The sequence below is a fragment of the Marmota marmota genome, unplaced genomic scaffold (assembly GCF_001458135.2).
Source record: "Marmota marmota marmota unplaced genomic scaffold, marMar, whole genome shotgun sequence".
NCBI lineage: Eukaryota > Metazoa > Chordata > Mammalia > Rodentia > Sciuridae > Marmota > Marmota marmota.
Window position 1 is genome coordinate 456,079 of NW_026000141.1, and position 22,038 is coordinate 478,116.

Genomic DNA, 22,038 nt, shown 5'->3' on the forward strand with positions numbered 1-22,038 from the left:
AAGTGCCCACCCTGAGATGAATTTACAACCTCTTCCTGAACCAGATTTTTGCCATGGACTCCTTGACCCTCTCAATTTCTAAAAAGGGACTCCAAACTGCTTGCCCCACTTCACATTGCCCTCTCTCATCTCAAAGCAGCAAAAATGGTCATTGTACTTTTTCCTTACAGCAGTAGGAGGTCCCTAACATTAGAGTGAAAATTGTGGTCAGTATAGATGCTCCCCAATATGTCTAGCTCAGGAAGAGGAACCTGGTGAACTACTCCCAAGATCACCCTGGGTGATCTCCAAGAAAGAGACACTTGCTTCCACAACCCAGCTTATAGTTGGGACAACTCCCTGCTTGCCAAAAATTGTGCTTCCCAGGTCCCACTTCAATCAACCACTGAGCCATACTTTCTTATTCCACCTGAAGGAACTCAGTTTGCCTGCGCATCTTGACTAACTCCTTGCCTAAATATCCAAGCTGTCAATAACTATAAACCATGTATCACAACCCATCTTTTTCCTCAAACCTACTATTTTGATGGAGTAAAAGAAAGAAAATACCTGGACTTATCAGAAGGCCAGGGCCCACTGATTTACTGACACAGATGGGCTGCCCCCAATTTAGTTCCACTCCTGGCTGGCTTGGAAATAGCTGGATCTATTGCTTTAGGAACTACAGCTCTTATCACAGGCTCTTAAAATTTTAAGTCCCTCAGCTGCCACATAGATATAGATTGAGGAGAATTAGAAAGGTCAATTTCAAAAACTAGAAGTTTCACTAGACTCTCTGACAAAAATGTTCTTACAAAATAGGCAGGGCCTAGATCTTCTCTTTTTAAAACAAGGAGGACTTTGTATAGCCCTAGGGGAAACTTGTTTCTATGCAAACCATTCTGGGATAATAAAAGACAGTTTGACACTAGTGAGAAACAGGTTAAAGAAAGGGAGAAAGCATGAGAAGTCTCAGGTAATTGGTTCCAAAACCTATTCTTGTGGTCCCCTTTATTGACTACCATCATCTCAGCCATAGCTGGGACCCTAGTCCTTCTCCTGATTGGGATTACTGTAGGACCCTGCCTCTTAAAAACCCTCCTAAACCATATAACCAAGAGTGTAAGTGAGGTCCAACTTATGATCTTATGAGCCCAGTATTGTCCCTTAAAAAATGGGAATAAAAACCTGAGGTCTAATGATGTGCAAGATTGACATCAAGCCTGCTAAAACTAGTGGGGAATATGATAGTCAAGCCAAAGTGACTCCATTTTGTATAGTAACTTCATTTTGTAAAACACCCATGCCAAATAGAAAAGACATAATTAGGGCAAGTTGTTCTTTTCCTTTTTCTATAGAAACCCTTAAGAACACAGAACTACCTAATGGGGCATACTTTCTGTAACTAGGGTAATGGGGCTCTGTTTCTGTAACTGGAGTGACTGGACTATTTGTAACTGGTTAAGCTTCCCACTGCCTGACTGCAGTCTCCAGCTTCTGTAACTTGGCTTGCTTGTATTGGCTAGACTCCCAAACACCCCTTTTGTGGTTTTCAGGCTTATAAGGAGTGCCCTTGGAATTATTCAGGGATGATCAGGGAAACAGCTTTACATTCTGGTTAGTCACCCCCAGTGTGCTTCAATAAAGGCTTGATTCAATTATACATGAGTGGTCTGGAAGTCAATTTATTAAACTCTGGGACACTGCTTTAACTATAACACTGAAATCAATGAAATTGAAACAAAGAACCAATTGAAAAAATGACAAAATATAAAGTTGATAATTGAAAAAATAAATAAAATTGACAGACCCTTAGCTATGCTAATGAAGAGAAGGAAAAAGAAAAATGAAATTACCAGCATACATGTTGAAAAAGGTAATATCACAACAGACTAAGAAATGCAGAGGATAATTAGAAATTATTTTGAAAACTTATACTTCAATAAAATAGCAGATATTGAAGGCATCAACAAAATTTTTAAGTCATATGATATACCCAGATTGAATCAGGATGAGATACACAATTTAAATAGACCAATATCAAGTGATGAAATAGAAGATGCCATCAGAAGCCTACCAACCAAGAAAATCCAGGGACCAGATGGATACACTAGTCAAGTTCTACAAGACCTTTAAAGAAGAACTAATACCTGTACTCTTCAATTTATTTCAGGAAATAGAAAAAGAGATAGCATTTCCAAACTCATTCTTTGAGGGCAACATCACCTTGATTCCAAAACCAGGCAGAGACACATCAAAGAAAGAAAACTTCAGGGCTGGGGATGTGGCTCAAGCGGTAGTGCACTTGCCTGGCATGCGTGCAGCCCGGGTTCGATCCTCAGCACCACATACAAAACAAAGATGTTGTGTCCACCAAAAACTAAAATATAAATATTAAAAAATTTCTCTCTCTCTCTCTCTCTCTCTCTCTAAAAAAAAAGAAAAGAAAACTTCAGATCAATATCTCTAATGAACATAGCGGCAAAAGTTCTCAATAAAATTCAGGAAATCAAATACAAAAACATATCAAAAAGATCATGCACCATGATCAAGTGGGATTCATCCCAGGGATGCAAGGTTGGTTCAACATATGGAAATCAATAAATGTAATACATCACATTAATAAACTCAAAGATAAGAATCAAATGATTATCTCAATAGACACAGAAAAAGTATTTGAGAAAATACAGCAACCCTTCATATTCAAACTGCTAGAAAATCTAGGGATAACAGGAACATATCTCAACATCATAAAGGCTATCTACACTGAGCCCTAGACCAGCATCATTCTAAATGGAGAAAAATTGAAGCATTCCCTCAAAAAATTGGAAAAATTCAGGGATGCCCTTTTTTCACCACTTCTATTTAAGGGTTCTTGAAACAGTGGTCATAGCAAGTAGATAGATAAAAGAAATTAAGGGATACATATAGGAAAAGAAGAACTCAAATTGGCACTATTTACTAGACATTTGCATAGTAACAGGATGTGCAGATAAACATAATTGCCATTTTTTGTTTGTTGTATTTGTTTATTTTCATGATACTAGGATCAAAACCTGGGCCTTGCACATGCTAGGCAAATGTCCTACCGACAGGTCTGCATGCCCAGCACATGCACAATTTAATTTATTTATCTATTTTTATTCATTGTTTTTACATATACATGACAGTAGTGTAGATGGGGTGCAATTCATTACAATTTTGATCCCATTCTTATGGTTGAATCTGATGTGGAGTTACACAGGTCATTATTCAAATAGGACCCATGCACCATTTTTTAATTTTTTATTAGTTATTGATGGACCTTTATTCATTTATTTGTTTGTATGGTGCTGAGAATCAAACCCAGTGCCTCACACATGCTAGGCAAGCACGCTACCACTGAGCCTCAACCCCAGCCCCCATGAACCATTTTTTTAAGCAGGAAACAGATTTATTTGGCTGCAGCCAGGTTCAGAGGGCACAGCTTTTGCTATAATCAATTAATCCCCTGAACCCCGAGTTCAGGGAGTTTCAGAGTTTTATACCCAGCATGTAAGGGGAGGGGCCTCAGAAACTCACAGTCTGCAGAAGTTCACATAAAACCCATGCACCATTTTTGAACACACACACACAAAAAAAGGAAAAACAGAGACTGGGTAGAACCAGGGAAGTTGTAGACATGAATGAGTTTGGGAAATTAATACTCCAAATTACTTATGACTTTCTGGATTCAACTCTTGCACTTCACATGCAGGTATCTGATGTTATAGATAGGATGAATGTAAGCAGGATTTTGAAGGATGGACCACCATGCAATTTCCAGGTTGAAGATTGCATGGTATGCACACAGGACACAGAAGATTAATATTCCAAAGCTCTTGTTTGTGAAATTGCAATAGCGGTCATCATCCTACCACAGAAGTTCTGAACTTATCTTCTAAACTCAGCTTGGTATATTGTCCACTACCGAAGCCAGAATTAGACAGGCATTCAGTATAGATATAGGTAAATGAGTCAGGTACAATAAATTAGGCCAATTTGAATGAGTCCTGGAAGTTGGAGACTGTTCCCTGAGAGATTTAAATGTTAATTCCTTCAGATCTCTTTCTCCACCCTTATCAAGAACCTGCCCCTGCTCCAACATGTTGCTAAAGTAACCTGTCCCAGAATTGCCCCTCCTTACAGGGAGCTATAGGTTGTTAATGTGTCCTGGGCTGCTCCATCCTGCCCTTCCCCCTTCAGCCCTCATTTTTTTTATCTTTTGGCCATCCCACCAAGCATTCCTGGGTCTAGTCCCCTACACAGGAAGGAGAGAGATAAGGGGAAGAGCAGGGGAACAAAGGAAGCCTAAGACCTATAAAAGGACGAACACTCTGTCTTGTGGGGATCCCAGGATAACAGCTATGGCGTCCTTCTCCTTCCTGGGAGAAGTCTATGTTATCCCTTTTTAAATAAATCAGCTTTATATGCTTGCCTCAACATGCCTTTTCTAATGCTCAAACTTCAACATGTGAGGGAGCAGAACTTATCACCTATAACTGGTGGAATCAGTAATAGAAATATTCAAATAGTATTTGAAAGAGATGCAGAGATACATAAAATAATATTGTACCATTCCATGATAGAATATAAAGACCTTGACAAAAAGTCCATAAAAACCTCAGTAGTCCCACTAAAGACAGGAAATGAGAGATGTTGACTCTCTCTTATAAAGGATTAGAGAAGGTATAATAAAAACCATCCCAGAAATATGGCAGACTCTTCTGACGTGAATAGAAATATGCAGAATTACAGGAAGTAAATTCAGGTGTAAAGAACCAATGGAGTGACTATTAATGAGAATGATCCCAGGTACTCTGAAGTAAAGATTAAGCAGTATAGATGAGTGATTCTGAAGGCCAAGCAGTAGAAACTGATGAAAATACAAGAAAGTGGGCAACAAGAAGAATTCTCCCAAAAGTAGACAGAAATTATTACGTTTCATATAACCATATAGCCCATTTTATAGGTAATGAGTGTCCTTGGAAGAGAAAAAGCATGGGAAGAAACAATAGCTAACAGTGTGGCTCTGTAAGTGCTACCAAATTTTTGGATCTCAGTAGTTCAATGAATATCAGTACAGACACACAATGAAAACCACGTGTTCACCTCTTAAATAAAACATTATTTTTTGATGAAAAACTTTCTGGAGCCCAATCTGGCTTCTAAAAGGCTCCAATGGATAGTAAAATGTTGGCTACAGAAATTTGTTCCCTGGGAATTCTTTCAGAAAGTTACATTTTCTGTCTTACCCCAGCCCTCACAATAGAATCTTAGTCCCAGGATACCTTCCCACTCTTCCACTGGAGGTTCTGGATGCTGTTCACACCATCACAGGTGACCTATTTACTTATGGCCTTTAAGGATCCAGGAAAGTTGCACATTGCATAGCTGATTGGTGGCTGAGAAAATGTGAATACATGTTCCTTCCTGAAGTCCTACTGAAACTCTATTGTAAAGAGGTAAAAAATTTCTCACAAGCCAGGACATCAGGAGCAAAAGGAAGTGTCTAAAAATGCAGGTTAAAGGTAGATCTCCCATTGAGAATTTTTAGTGGACTTGGATCTTAGAAACCCAAAAGCCCAGTGTGCTCTAAGAACCATCCTGAAATACCTGAATTCTTCGTGGCCTCTGCGTTGGCAATAATCGACCTGAGGCAAACTGAAATAAAAATGAGCAAATGGAGCTGGTAGATAAATAAGCTGGTCTCCATCTTCTGCCTGTCCATGACATGACCCACCTGCTTCCCCACCCTGGTCAATTCTCTGCAAAAAGTGAAAAACAGATCTGTGGAAGGGAGGTCCATGCAGAACTGGTATTGTAGTATCAGGAGGAGAACTTCGTGTGTTTGTGAATGCTGAATGTTGTGACCACTTCTCTCTATGCCCATACCTAATCAGACCCTTTCTTCAAAGGAAGCAGACTTGACATGGCTCTGGTAACGGAAATACCTTATAATTGAGAGGATGTAATGCCTAGGTGTGGCCCAGTTTCTTGCATTTACTTTTGTATCTCTGGTACTCTTCATTTGATAATGAACAGGAAATTACCTGTATTCCCTTTATATCCAAAGTCTTAACATCCCAGATTATCTTTCTATTACAATAAGTATTCTTAATCCAAATGCTGGTGACTTTTCTTAGCTGAAGAGCAAAGAATATGGGAAAGCAGATCTTCTGACAAGGTTACTACTAGACCCCCTTTACTGGCACACAGGTCAGCAATGACAGAAGACTACCTGAAGAAATTTTGTTCATTAGCCAAAGGGATTAGTAAATATGGGAGTATAAAGTCATGTTGGCCATTTTTCACTATTTGTTGGGGTTTAGGTATTTATTTTATTGTATTTTCTTGAAGTGTGATTTATTGCACGCAATAACACATTTAAAAAATGAAAGTGAGATGTTCCCAATGAACTTAACTACAGAGTGCATAGCCCTCTTTTGGCTATGGGAGTAACTACTCCTTGCATAAAGAATAATGAACAAATGAATCACAAACTTCAGATATTTTTCTCTTTAAATATTGCCTGGATTTTATATTGGTGGGTTTGTTCTTGTTTTATTTGACTCTTTTCCATGTGTTATGATGAACAAATTCAGGCATACATAAATGAAAAAATATGTAATAACATTTCTCAATATTTAGTTTTACACACTTATTTTTTTTTTCCTTTGAGCAATGAGGATGAAGCTAGTCAACATTAACTGAGTAAGAAATGACCTTTAGCCATGTAGGAGATTTGGATGGGTGAAGTGAGGTGTGAATACAGGGTTCTCTTCTGATGCTTGGATGTTCTGGAGGCTTATAGGAGGTCCTTCTGGGGTGATCTGGGGCATATTAGATGGTCCTTGGGGACTCAGGCCATTCCTCTGTTATCTATCAGACTGTGGAAGAGTTTTTTTTCCTTGTTTATTCTTTTTTTTAAGAGTTTTATTTTTTTTGGTTGTTCAAAGCATTACAAAGCTCTTGACATATCATATTTCATACATTAGATTCAAGTGGGTTATGAACTCCCATTTTTACCCCAAATACAGATTGCAGAATCACATCGGTTACACATCTGCATTTTTACATACTGCCATATTAGTAACTGTTGTATTCTGCTACCTTTCCTATCCTCTACTATCCCCCCTCCCCTCCCCTCCCATCTTCACTCTCTACCCGATCTACTGTAATTCATTTCTCTCCTTGCTTTTTTTCCTATTCCCCTCACAGCCTACTGCCACATCAATGTTCATAGCAGCACAATTCACAATAGCTAGACTGTGGAACCAACCCAGATGCCCTTCAATAGATGAATGGATAAAAAAATGTGGCATTTATACACAATAGAGTATTACTCTGCACTAAAAAATGACAAAATCATGGAATTTGCAGGGAAATGGATAGCATTAGAGCAGATTATGCTAAGTGAAGCTAGCCAATCCCTAAAAAACAAATGCCAAATGTCTTCTTTGATATAATGAGAGCAACTAAGAACAGAGCAGGGAGGAAGAGCAGAAGGAAAAGATTAACATTAAACAGAGACATGAGGTGGGAGGGAAAGGGAGAGAAAAGGGAAATTGCATGGAAATGGAAGGAGACCCTCATTGTGGAAGAGTTTTGACAACATTTAGGGCTGTTTGCTATTATGGTCCCGTTGCTTACTTGTAGCTGGGTGAGAAGAGAAGCTTCTGACTATGTCTCTGAATCTGGTTTCTTCTGTATGACCTGGGCTGGAGCAGATGGAGAGGCCTGAGTATGCAGAGGTGAGTCCTTGGCATAGGGAGAAGAGGAATGGGATAGATAGCATGAAACAGAGGGAGGCAGTCAGGGTGATGGATGATAAGCCGACCCTGCAGTCCCCATCAGTCTTGTATATGGAGAGGTGCTTTTATGTATATAGGGGGCGTCCATCTGGGAACATCATCTGTTTCTCCCTCTTTTATGATCACTCTCATCCTGCAATGAGTGTATTTGTTACTGAGGACTGAAGCCCTCACAGCTTCATTATTAGATCCAGGAAATTCATGCCCAGGAGGATGAGTGAGTAAATAGTAAATAAATCACTGCTTCAAGTCATTCCTGAAAATCTATTGTCCAAAGTTGACTCCTCTGATTACATAATGATCATAGGTTGGTTCATAGTGACTGAATTTTTATATTAAAAATAATATTAAGAGGATTTGTTTCAAGTGAGTTGTAATAAGTGCAAACTCTTTTCTCTCCCTCAATATCAAACAGATAAATAAGAAAATTTGCCCAGAATACATGGCACAGCTAGGTGTGACCCTTGAAGTATAAACCATAGAAGGAAGGCTAGGGAAACAGGACACTGAGGTGCCACTGGGCCAGAGGTGAGGTTTTTGTTGTTGTTGATGTTGTTGTTGTTGTTTTGTTTTGTCCCCAACGGAGCATACCCAATAGTTCTGGGATCAGAAGGCATCTCCCATGGGACAGCATAACCCTTCATTCAGGCTTGCATCATGAGGATGATGACACATGATACACAGAATATAATGTAAAAATCATGTTTTTCTTCTCCTTGCCTCCCCCCTTCCTCCACCCATCCCAATCACTGTCTATTCTAAATAAACTGGCCTCTCAGGCATTCTCCTGCATTGACAGCAGTCACAGTAGAGGTAGAAATGACTTGATCATATTAGCAGTGAACTATTTTCCAAAGAGGAGGGTGTGCATTTCCTTTGATTTTGTTTCTCTCTGTCTTCTTGGTACCAAAGCTGGATATGTACATAGCAACAGATGTTCAGAGAAATACATGTACCATTTTTGTTATTTTTGTTTGTTGATTGATTTCGTGGACCAGAATCAAATCAAGGGCTTGCACAGGCTAGGCCTTGAGCAGAGGGTGGGGCCTGGGAATGCAGAGATGAGCCCTTTGACATAGAGAGCAGAGGCATGGAAAAACATGGAGGTAAAGAGGTAGTGAGGGTGTTGGAAGACATGAAGAGAGAGAGGGGCATCTTGGGAGTGCTGAAAGGAAGGAGCTAGAGCAGACAAGGCCAGTTTCCAATCAATCTGGAGTTCAGCCCAGCCCAGGTTGTTGTGAACTTGCAGTGGCCACATTTGTCCAATCCGGATGTTTCCCCATCATACCATTAGGCAGTCCCTCACAAGGTGATTTCTACTCCAGGAGGGATGAATACTGCAAGACTAGGCCATTTGGCCCAGCACCTCTCAGCTAGACAGGTGAAGATGTTGTGTCCAATTCCATCAGGGAACCTCTCAGGCTCTTCCCTGTCTCATAGTCTTTTTCATCCTGCAGTGAGCGTGGTTGTTGCTGAGGACTAACTCCACCTGTGTCAGCTTCACTATTGGACCAGGAAAGTAGTATCCAGTAGGAAGAGGCAAAAATGGTAAGTAGTTACTCTTTGCTTCTGCTACCTGTCCACACAAGGTGGCTGGTTTGAGTTCACAGTTTTTACCTGTGCTAATTGTTCACTTTTCAAAAAAAGGGTTAGTAATTAAGACTCACTGAAGGACCTTCTTTCCTGTGGGGGCTCAGACCTAGGAAGCAAGGTTTAGTTCCCTGGAAGTTAAGAGAAGATGTGAAGCACAGTTGGAAGAGTAGATATGCTTCATTCAGATGTGGCAGTACTTCCAGCCAACACCTAAGCCATTTTCATAGGCCTTTTTTATATGCAGGCCAGACAAATAAGGCAAATGGCCAGCAGGTTACATAAGTAGGCACAGCTCTTCAGCAAATGATTATGACCTTGAGTACATTCACTGAATCAGGATGTTAATGACCTTGACTATTACTAAAAATAGTTCACTAAAAATTTTTGCAAGGGAGCCTAACTACAACCATCTTGGTCCTGCCCTCCAATCTACCACTTTAGAATTTCTCCTCATACAATCTACATGTTTGAAGTCTTTCACAATGATCCCTTAGTGAGAAGGAGAGAGCACTGTATCTGTAGGCCACTACAACATTATAAATTGCAATATCATACAACCTGAAAACAAGTTCTATCACCAAGGATTACTAAAAAGCATTGTTAGTTTTATACCACATTGAGGTGGCAATAATAGTCTTTCTCAGTTATATCCTGTTGTCCATAGACATAGTCTGGATTTGTCAGGGTAGTTTGGCAGCAGAACTCACAGACACTTCAGTGCACACTCAGCACACAGAGTTGTTTCCTACTCTGGCATAGGTGTGAGCCCAGTTCACAGTGGCGTTGGTGAGGAAATACCTACAGGTGAATAGATAAGCTGCTAGAGACTGATCCAGGTAAATCATTTCCATCTAGGAGAAGGCATGCCAGATTTAGGTCTCAGGAAACCACAGTCACTGCCTGTGGTGGCTTACCTGGGTGGTGGTATTACACTCATATAGGTTGATCCTGAACTTCAGCAGGTTCTATGTGTACAAGGACTGGGGAACTCATAATTGGCCAATGGGAAAACACAAATGTACCTTGGAAACCCAATATCATTCCTTATATGAATAGAAAAAGCAATCATGAAATTCATTTGGAAAAATAGGAGGCAAAGAAAAGCCAAAGAAATAGATTCAGCGAGAAGAGTGAGGCAGGAGGCATGACAATATCAGACCTTAAACTATAATGCAGAGCTATAGGAACAAATACAGCATGGTATTGGCACCAAAATAAACATGTAGACCAATTGTACAGAATAAAAGACACAGAGGCAAACCACATAAATACAGTTATGTCATACTAGACAAAGGCACCAAAAACATATGTTGGAGGAAAGATAGCCTCTTCAACAAATGGTGCTGGGAGAACTGGAAATCCATATGCAGCAAAATGAAAATAAAACCCCATCTCTCATCATGCACAAAACTCAACTGAAAGTTCTTCAAAGACCTAGGAATTAATCCAGAGACCCTGTGCCTAGTAGAGGAAAAAGTAAGCCCAAATCTTTATCATGTCAGATAAGGCCCTGACTTCCTTAACAAGAATCCAAAAGTGCAAGAAATAAAATCAAGAATTAAAAAATGTGATGAACTCAAATTAAAAAGCTTCTCCTCAGCAAAAAAAAAATCAACAAGGTGAACAGAAAGCCTACATTGTGGGAGCAAATTTTTGTCACCCTCACATCAGATAGAGCACTAATTGCCAGAACATATAAAGAACTCAACAACTTAACACCAAAAAAAAAAAAAAACCAACCAACCCAATCAATAAATAGGCTAAGATGAACAGACAATTATCAGAAGGAGATATACTTTTTTGATCAACAAATATATGAAAAAAAAATGTTCAACATCTCTAGAAATTAGGGAAGGCAAATCAAAACTACTTAAGATTTCATCTCATGCCAGTCAGAATGGCAGTTATCAATAATACAGACAACAATAAATGTTGGCGAGGATGTGGGGGAAAAGGCACACTTATACATTGCTGGTGGGAATGCAAATTGGTGCAGCCAATATGGAAAACAGTATGGAGATTCCTTGGAAAACTGGAAATGGGACCACCATTTGACCCAGTTATCCCACTCCTTGGTCTATACCCAAAGGACTTAAAATCAGCTTACTATTGTAACTCAGCCACAACATAGCAGTGTTCATAGCAGCTGAATTCACAATAGCTAAACTGTGAAAGCAACTTAGACACCCTTTAATAGATGAATGGATAAAGAAACTGTGGTATATATACACAATAGAATATTACTCAGCATTAAGAGAGAATAAAATTATGGTATTTGCAGGCAAATGGATGGAGTTGGAGAATATTATACTAAGCAAAGTAAGCCAATCCCCAAAAACCAAAGGCCAAATGTTCTCTCTGATAAGTGGATGCTGATCCATAATGGGGAGGAGGGAACCATGGTAAAAGTGGAAGAACTTTGATTGGGAGGGAAGGTGGGGAGGGTACAAGAAAGATGGTGGAATGAGAGGGCATCATTACCCTAGGTACATTTATGACTGCACATATTGTGTGATGCTACATCATGTACAACCAGAGAAATAAAAAGTTGTGCTGCAATTGTATACAACTAATCAAAACACATTCTGCCATCATATATACTTATTTAAAATAAATATTTAAAAAAAAACACAAACATACCCTTGAAAATCTGTGTCTCATTTGTGAGATCTGGCCAAGTGGCATGTACCCAGGGTAAAGTTCATTATTTACCCACAATGGCACATGGAGATCACACTCCCAAACCTTTTCCCCATTGTTCTAACAGGACTATACAGTGAAGGTGGGAGGTTTTTATTGTCCAGAGCCATGTCCAATTCACAGTTTGCCACTGATTTAATCTAATGGGAGCAGGCAAAAGAACACTCCCTTGCTTTCCAAACCAAGGCTTAAGTATAACATCCTTTTTAGTCACATGGGCCTATGTTGGGGCTGCTGTGTTGTATAGCAAAGCCCACAGGAGCTGTTCCCCCATATCAGAGAGGCTCATTCAGAGCTCTCACAACTGCCTACACACTCTGTGTCCACCCCTTCATAGATGGTGGGTTGAGTGCATTCATATATCCTTGCTGAAATAGGCCATTATATATTTCTATCATTCCTGCAGCCTGTGAGTGAAATGGGACTTGCAGCTTCCATTGAATTGGTAACAGAGTTGTCCATCACTGTACATCCTGACCTGTGAAAGGGGAACCTTGATCACTCTATTGTGATGGGTCATCTGTACAAGGCCATCAACACTGTCAGCAGTATGCTGATTCACTTAACCACTGGGCCAGGAAAACAACAAGCCTATAGCTATATCAACTACCATGGTCACCTCTGACCTCAATAAAGGGTCAATGTAGTCAACTTGGCATCATGTCAAGGGTACATGTCCATGGATTACATGGTCATCCATGGCTCCAAGGCATAGAGGGTGTGGAAGTTTCTGACCACAAACCACACATGCCTGGCAGGCCTCTACCAGGGCATTTTATGTTAAAGGCAGACCCTTTGATTGACTACATTCTTATAGTTTGTTTGACTATATCCCTATACTTTTTATCTCTGCATGTTTTAGGAAGCTGTGCAACCAAGCCACCAAGTCAGTGTGAGGTACCCACCCTAGCCACCACACACTAGCCAATGCATCTCTTTCATCATTCCCTATGATTCCTGGGCTATTGGGGGTGGGGTGGCATGGCCAGTAATATTCCCTATACTAACTTGTCCTGGTAGCTTAGCTTTCAGAGCTCTTGTCACAGACCCACCCCCACAGACACATAGCACAACTTTTAGTACATACCACTATGAGGGATACTTCATTTGTTACCATCATTCGGATGGTCTGTAGCTCAGCTAACTACCTATTTTGTCCTGGATCAGTATTGAACCATACAGTGTCTATCTCTGGATCCATAGCTATTGCTAGCCATGCAAGCAGTTGTCAAAGTCTGGAGCCATCAGTCTGGACAGTATATGTGCCCTACCTCCAAAGTATGCTTGTTTCTGGTTCACCTACATAGGTAACACACCCTAGAACCTCCTGAAATATTGTGTCGTTGTTGGCTTCTGGTATACCTGGTCTCTCTCTTGGCCCTTGCCAGCTCCTAGAAAACCTGGATGCCCTCAACTACTGCTGGCTTCTAGCATATCTGAAACCTCTTGGCCCCTCCAAACACCTCCATGTCATTGACTATTTTTCAAGTTTTGCAGCAAGGATGGGTGCTAACCTCTTTAATTTAAGGGCACTATACATAATGCCATCAAATCTTACAGGCATAACAACAGAGTGAACAGGGGCTCTGCAGGCCCATATCTAAATTATTTCCCCAAGTCCACTAGCTTTGCTTAACTAGCAGAAATTGGTGAACTTGATTACCTTGGCTAGCTCTGAGAGCTGTTCACCAGAGCCATCAGCTGCTGATGTTTTATTTTCTGCATTACCAGTGGCTAGGCTAATACATGTTAATATTTCTCCTCCTTCTCTTCTGATTCTACCAGCACTGTGAAGGGAGAGCAGAGGTATTTTCAAGAGATGTAGATCCTCCTCCAGCAACCATAGTCTGACTTCCATACCTCTTCTTTATCTTGTAACTCTCTCATCTTGAGTGTCTCTCATAAAATTGCATCTCTGAGCTGTAAGAAGCAACCATCCCATTGATCTAGCAGCCATTTGTGTAGCTCCTCAAGCCATTTCTCTGTTTAATCTGGACCACCACTGCCATCTTTCACCTTACCAGTGGGCTGGCACCTGGGCTCCACTGCTTAATTCATAGTCCCACTGGCTGGGTCCATGTTTGACCCAGGGCAAACTGATATCTTCTCTATACACACAGGGAACTCATCTATTTTATCCAAACTCTTAACAGAAGTCCATGATAATAGGATCTTGGTAACTGAGTGCTTGGCGACTAAAGGACAAGCACATCCACTAGGGTCAATGCATCTCTCACTTGCAGAAGTTCATGCCAACCACACCAGTTTTCCTCTGGGACTCCAGCTCAGGAAGCAAGGTTTGTGTGTCTAGGATTTAAAAAAAATACGAGGAATGGTTGGGATAACAGACATGCTTTATTTGGAGGTATCAGTAGCCCCTACCTCCCCTCCCTCCACCTGAACCATTTCCCAAGGATTTTTTATATGCAATTCAGACAAACAAGGAACATATCCAACAGGTTACATAAGTGGGCACATGCTCACAAACAAAATGTTTGACCTTAAGTACATATGCTGAATCTGGGTGCACAAAAATAGTGAGCTTCATCTAAAGCCTGTACGGAGCTTGATGATCAAGGTGGCTGCGTTCCCACATTGGAGCCAGAAAATCAGTTAAGGATCTCAGTACTGATTGCTATCTCTGTAGATGACCAGCACAGGACCTGGCTTCTGCTGGTACCAGTGCAAATATTTATTCCCAATGTCAGTGCCTCCATTGATGATTCTGATCATGTGTCCTGGGGTCACTGATACTGAGGATAGCTGAGTGAGCACATAAGAGGCTACAGAGCCTATAAGGAGAGGGAAGGAAGGTGGCTTTGAAGATGAAAAAGAACTCCCATTACACACTCACCTCCTGCTGGCCTGGAAGAACTCAGGGATTCTGTGGGCCCACAGAGTGTCCCCTGGCTTCTGCATGATCCCCTATGTCCCATGAGCTGGCTGGAGAAGCCTTCTGATCACTTGAGCTGACCACCCACTGTGTCATGGCAGGTGCATATCCTGAGGCTCACAAAGCTCATAAGCATGGTGTGTAGATTTTATCCTCCAAGTCTCACATGCTGCAGCAAGTCTTGAGAACCTTACAGGCACAGCCCTGATGAGTTTAGTCCCACGTTTCTGGGCAAGGTGGGTATACTGGGACCCTAGGGTAGCATCTGTGCAGTAAGCCAGGCGGTCAAGGAGGAAGGGTGTCCTGGCCATGGCAGAGAGAGATATCCTGATGCTGCTCTCTTGGACCAGATGGTCAGGCTTCCTCCCAGACCCTTCTTATCCCCTTGCCTGGGAGAGTTGCCTGTTATGCAAATCAGACCATACTCAGGGCTGATGATTGAGAATGTTTATGTTGTTCAGAGCAGGGTTTAGCTCCTGGGAAGAGAGCAGAGTGTCAGGCCTTCAGACCTACATTCCATCCATAAAAACTTCTTTCCTTGTGGTTCCCTAGTCTGGGCAGAATCATCTACCTCACTCTGTGCTTAGGCTTGGCTACTGGGCTGGCCTGGCCACTCAGAGCACAGAACTGAGTCTCACTGAACCCAGTTTACAGATGAACATGAGGCTTAGCCAGGTGTGAGTCCTGCCCTGGATTAGAGCAATGAAGCTTTATGGGAATAAAATTTCTCCCTGTTGAAATGTCCATGAAAATTTTAAAGATCTATGGGGTACTATAAGCCTCTGTCCCTGGTATGAACTTCTCCTACAGATCCAGGTGCTGTGCCTCCCCTTCCAGTGCAATGTGGGCACTTATTAATCATGTGGGCTGTTGGTAGATCTTGTTTTCAGATACTCAGAGCTGGTCTGGACAATTAGCACATCCCATCCTGGGGCCACCATCCTACCAGGCTCATGATCTTAACATCTGTCCTCAATGCCAAACTGTCAGGAGAAGGTCAGAAAATAGGTTGTTCTGACACACTCTGTGTTGAAAGGGAGGGAAGAGAGTATGAGTGTGTAATGCAGAAACCAGGCTCACTGGAAATATTTTCCATCCTGAAAATTTAACGAGTGACTTCAGGATTCAGGAAGTAAGTGACAGGATTTTGAATCTGAAAAAAAAAATATTGAGAAACCAGCTCAGTAAATGGAGACTGTTGTCCTATGATTGCTCACAAAATAGGTGAGTAGGGAGTTTCCTGTACCTTGTACCCATTTTTGTCATCAAGAGTGACTTGACAGCTGCTGTGGCACAGAATTAGCCTTGTGCCTGGCCTGTGCTGGCAAAGGTTCAAGGAAACAGAAGCCGCAGCCAAGGGCACCATGACCCTGGAGGAGAACCTGCTGGTGCAGCAGAGCCCTGCTGTGCAGAAGGTGAGGTGAGCCCACCTCCTTCTTCCAGAGTGCTTGCCTGGGCTTCTTCCTCCGCCACTAGCTACTCCAATCTTTTGCTTTGGGGGTCTCGTGCTCAGTCAGTGCCAAGGTGCATGTGGAAGAAGGGTGTAGTTTGCGGATTTGAATCCACTTCCTTCTGCTGACTGTTTTCCCATAACATATGCTACCAGGTATTGAGAGCGACCCTCACATCCCTATAGTGCTCTGTGCGGCTTCTTTTTTTTTAACATTTATTTTTTAGTTGTAATTGGACACAATACCTTTATTTTAATAATTTTTTTACGTGGTGCTGAGAATCAAACCCAGGGCCTCGCCTGTGCTAGGCAAGCGCTCTATTGCTCAGCCACAATCCCAGCACCCACTCAACCCTGTGTGGCTTCTTATTTCAACTTTATTCTTCCCTACTCCTCTCTTTTTCTTTCTTTCTGAAAATACCAGTTGCCATCCCTTTTGAGCACAGTTTATATTTCGAAGGTGGTAGGATTCAGGCCTGGTACTCTGCAATAAAGATCACCAAAATTGAATTGCTTGCCCTTTGTGGGCAGGTACATTGACTGACGAGGTGAACTTTCAATGTACAAGTAGAGGGTTTGGGTGGTTTTCTTTTATTTTCTTGAATGTTGAAACTGTCCCTTAAGAAAGGAAACCTTTCTGACTATGTTATTCCAGGAATCTTTTGTCCCCTAAATTTGGTCTTTTTCTGTCATTCACCCTTTCTTCTTGCATCAGTCGCAAATTCAAATGGTCACTCATTTATGCAAGAATTAAAAAAAATGTTTATTGATACATCAGATCTTTATAGTGAATCATGAGCTCATCCTGCTATTTTAGATTTTGCTTTCAGAATCTTAAGTGCACAATTAAGGCTTGCACCATATCCCAATGAGTAGCCTTAGTTGTATTGGAATTATGAGGATAATTAGGTTTACTGTGAGTGACCAAAGCTGTTTGGTTTATACAGGTGAGAAATGAGTGTCCCACCCTTTTGTAGTTTTGGCATTCAGTAGATTTATTTTATCTGTGTTTGTCTTTAGAAGAACTATTGTATAAAGTGGGCTATTTATACACACACAGCTTGCTAATTTTTTTTATTGAGATTGTTTTTAGAATTTTATGATACTATAGAGGTAATTGAATATGGTCAATAATTTTGGAAAGCAAGGATATTACATTGTTATTTTTGACACTTTAGGAAAATTGTTTTTGAAACTCATATTCATTGATGTTAATGGTGATTGGAGAAGATTATTGCAAACTGCAATTTATTACAGTGAAATAATTCAAGATATGATGATGGGAGTTTAAAATAGTTTGCCTCCTAATCCTATTCTGTTTTGAAAACGTTAATGTTTAGTTTGTGATGTTAAATATTTGGTAAGAATTAAGACTTAGGGAAGATCATATGGTTATAAGAATAGTAAACAATATTTAATAGACTTTGTATCATTTTGTTTATAATCATCTTCAGTATTGAATATTAAAACTTGTTAGTTTCAAAATGGGAAAAGTGGCTCATATTTTGCATATCTCTTAAGCTTGAACAATGGCAAGAAGTTTTGAGATATTTTTAATTGGTTTTGACTAAATAGCTTCTGTAGCATAGTCAATTAATGCAGACTTCCTTACCAGAGGTGCATGCATAAAACTGTACAATCAACTATGATTGCACTAATGGTGTAACTGCAACATGTACATCCAGAAAAATGAAAAGTTGTGCTCTGAATGTGTACAGTGAGTCAAAATGCATTCTGCTGTCATGTGTAACTGATTAGAACATATAAAATTTTAAAAAATCAAACTAATGAATTTGCTCTTGATTATCATGTCCAAGTTCCTAGTTTAATGAGCCCATCTTCCTTACACAAAAGGAGTAGTTGTTAATTCAAAATATTATCACTGTGATGCTATTTTTTAGTATGTATATGTGTTTTAGATCATTTTGTTCATACTACAGAAATTTTTTAGATCAGTGTAACAGTTTTATATACTCCATGAGGTTTTTAAACACATATATTTGTTTTAAATGTCAATACACTATTACTTTGTTACTCATATGAATATTTTAAAATATTTATATGATTATACATATTTGAAACCACCTCCCTCAAGTAAATTAACAGATTTAAATATATCAGCTATGAACTAGGAAGTAGATTTCAAGCCAGTAACTAGGAAGTTAACTTTATTGAAGAAACAAAAGTGAAACTTTTATTTTCACTTAGAAACTGTATGCATTTTCAGTAAAATGAGAGGTGTCTAGGATATGTTGCATAGCCAAACTTTTAGTTTTCTGCTTTCATTAAAATCATGTATGCTGGTGTGCTTGTAAGTTTTAAGGAAATATTTGCATTATGGTAGTTGGAATGGTTTCCCACATTTTCAAGATGTTTTTCTTTTACTGCAGAGGGATGTTAGACTAATAATGTTTTTAAAAAGCAACACTACCCAAAACTTTCTTAGGACTTTTATTTATCTAAAAAATAGCATGCCACTGTGTAATATGAAAAGACAAGGGGCTGTCTTTTCCCTTCTTGTGTTCTTTGTTTGCTTGCTGATGTTTGGATAAGCCAGGGAATTAGGAGATGTAGTAACACTGCTGAGGGCTGCTTTTCTGAAGTTTAGATGTTACAGGTGAAGTGAAGTGCAGCAAAATTAAGTACAGTTAAATCCTTTATTAATTTTGGTCTTTGATATGTATCTTTAGTTGTTGTGCTTGACATTTACCCAAGTGTAGGAGCAGAAATTTGAAACATATATTCAAGTTCTAAATTGAGATTCTTAAGGGCAGCAATAGGAGGTTTCCTCCCAGAAACCACTTTAACTTGTAGATGAAGTGGGTGAGGTAGGTTGTCATTATTCATATTTTAAAAATATTTTTTCTAGTTTTAGGTGGACACAATATCTTTATTTTTATATATGTATTTTTATCTATGTATTTTTATCTGGTGCTGAGGATCGAATCCAGGGCCTCATGCAGGCAAGGAAAACTCTCAACCACTGAGCTACAAACTCTGCTCTTATTCATATTTTTTATTTGTTTTATTTTTATGGTTTAGCTAAGATTATATGATACTACTAGGGATAATATTAGTTCTGTTATATATTATTTAATCATAATATGGAGATTTCCTTGTGCTGTATTCTCAAGTTTTCTAAATGTTTTGAAATCAGATTTAGATGTGGCTCTATCAAATGCTTTTTTATCCCATTCAAGGGATGATGTTATATTTTATGTCAATAAAATATAACCATAATTCTAGATTAGCAAGCATAAATATTTACTGTGTGATAATTGAAAGTTACGGTGCTAAGAGTCTTGGAAATGTTTTTTTTTATTTAATTTTCCCATTCATCTATGCCTTCAGAGGTTTAGATGTTACATGTATAGATGTATAGATGTCACTTCATCTATGAAATGATAACCCCCTTCTTGTTGTAGTGGAGTTTAGAGAACTAAAGTAACATTTCAGTCATAGTACTGAAACTTGGGGACATTAGAGCCACAAGCCCTTGTTCAAATCTATATTGCTTCAACTATCTCTTAGTTTCTGATAAAACTCAGTTTGGTCATGATGATGTATTGTTTTGATGTATTTCCAAACTTAATATACTCAAATCTATCCTGGAATTGTGTGTGTGTGTGTATGTATGTATGTATGTATGTATGTATGTGTGTGTGTTCTTTAATAAGATTTGCTTGTGTTTTATATGGGCTCTTAAGATAAAAAATTTTAATATGATTAGAAAGCTTTTTGTTTTCTATGCTTTGGGGATTATTTAGTGTAGGACTAGGTTGAACTAGTCAAAATTGGTTAATGTTAAGTATGGCTAAACTTAAGTATTTGTTACTTTGAAGATTTGATGAATCTTCAGAGCAAAACTTATTTACAGCAAATTTTTAGATAAGCTTCCCAAATTTTGCTTTGTTATCTTTAAGATTTCTTATTTCTTTCAGAGTCAAATTTTTAAAAAACTTTTATAGTTTTAGAAAATCTAGCTCAGATTTTTTCATTTTTATTTCCATGTTTATTGGTCTGTAGGTTTTTTTTTGTTTGTTTGTTTGTTTGTTTTTAAATAGGACTGTGTGTATGTAGAGCTATATCCTTACTCATTCCTGTCTGTTTCAATCTTAATAATGTTTTCCAGGTGCTGTTCTATTTTATTATCCTTTCCAAAATCCAGTCTTTTGTTTGGTTTATCAATTGTTTTGTTTTCTAACATAAATTTTTGTTTTTGTCTTATTTCACCCTTTTCTTTTTGGTGTTTATTGTTTCTTTCATTAGAACTTGGACTCAGCATTTAGTGAGTTTATCACTATAGTTAATATTGAAAAGACTTTTGGGCTGCAAATTTTTATCTAATTTTTGGATTTTACTTTTTAATTTTTTATAAGGTGATTTAAATTTTCTTTTTGACTTAATTTTCAAGATGGAGTTTTTGAAGTACTCATTTTGTTGTTGGTCTTCATTTTTGCTTTACTGTGTTTGGAGTATATGGTTTGTAATAGTTGAAATTTATTAACATTTTCTTATGAGCAAATACATGTGCTTCTATAAGCATACGGAAAGGGCATGCATTTTCTGAAAGTTACAATTCTAAATATTTATGTAGAAGCAAACACAGTGTTATTTGAATATTTCACATTTTTTCTTCATCTTTTAATATGAGAAATCTTAACAAAGATATCTTGACATTTCTACTTTTAATGTGATCCATTTATTTCTCTTTATATTTCTAACCCAAAATTGTGGTTTTGTCTTTAATAATTTATCCATTCACAAATGTGATATAGGATAAATTTAAGCATTATTTCTCCTGTGATTTTCCTTTCTTTACTCTTATTCTTCCATTCAGTTTTGATGGATTGATCATGTTTTCATTATATTACCACTTCTACCAATCCTTTTACATTCTTTATTTCTGCTTTTTAACTGTTAAATACTTTTAGTGAGCATAAAAAATTAATAACTACTCTCCCTTTCCCCAGTCAGATAGGACATTTTAGCATGTTTTTCTACCATACTACTGCATTTGTTGGAAAGATATGGAGTTGTAGTTCTGTTATGAATTTTCTTAATTTGTTACAGATACATTATTGGTAAGTAGCTTTTTTGTATAAATAAGATATTTTGACAATTGTTTTTGTTTTGTTTTGATTTTGCTTTTATTTTCAATACTGTTTGATGGTTTGAGGTCAGTTGGTTTTTTTTTTGTTTGTTTGTTTTGTAGATAAATGAACACTGTAAGCTTGTAAACTTTTCTCTTTGATTTTAGAGTTTAAAATTTTTTTAAAAATCATATGTGCATTTTTCAGTAATTCTACATAAAAATTGTAACTTAAAATTTTGACATATTTTTAAGAAAGCTATATGAATATTTAAATTATTGATTCTACCCTCTTCCTTTTTCTTTTCTTCTAAAACTGCATTATTTGAATTTTGGACACTCTTCATCTTTCTTCCTGGCTTTAGATTTTTATGATTTTCTTCTTTCCATTTTTTGCTCCTTATACTAGAGTAGCATTTTAGTTTCATGGTCCACCCAGAGCATTATATGTATAACTCCAGTTCTACATGTTTCCACTGTAGGTGGTCAGATACTTTTT

The 22,038-nt window shown here is 38.6% G+C and overlaps 1 protein-coding gene and 1 gene segment (V, D, J or C); both read left to right on the forward strand.

Moving 5' to 3' along the window:
* LOC107159025 (immunoglobulin lambda-1 light chain-like) overlaps positions 1 to 22,038 on the forward strand; it is a 738,922-nt gene that overhangs the window by 422,508 nt on the left and 294,376 nt on the right. The window contains exon 3 of one of the 39 annotated variants that reach the window (XM_048785819.1): positions 12,187 to 12,193. The exons of the other annotated variants lie outside the window; for them this stretch is intronic. Within the exon in view, the coding sequence (XP_048641776.1) occupies positions 12,187 to 12,193 (7 nt within the window). The remainder of the gene's footprint in view (positions 1 to 12,186; positions 12,194 to 22,038) is intronic. 39 annotated transcript variants of the gene reach the window in all.
* Positions 1 to 22,038, forward strand: part of LOC107159024 — a 587,419-nt gene that overhangs the window by 276,632 nt on the left and 288,749 nt on the right.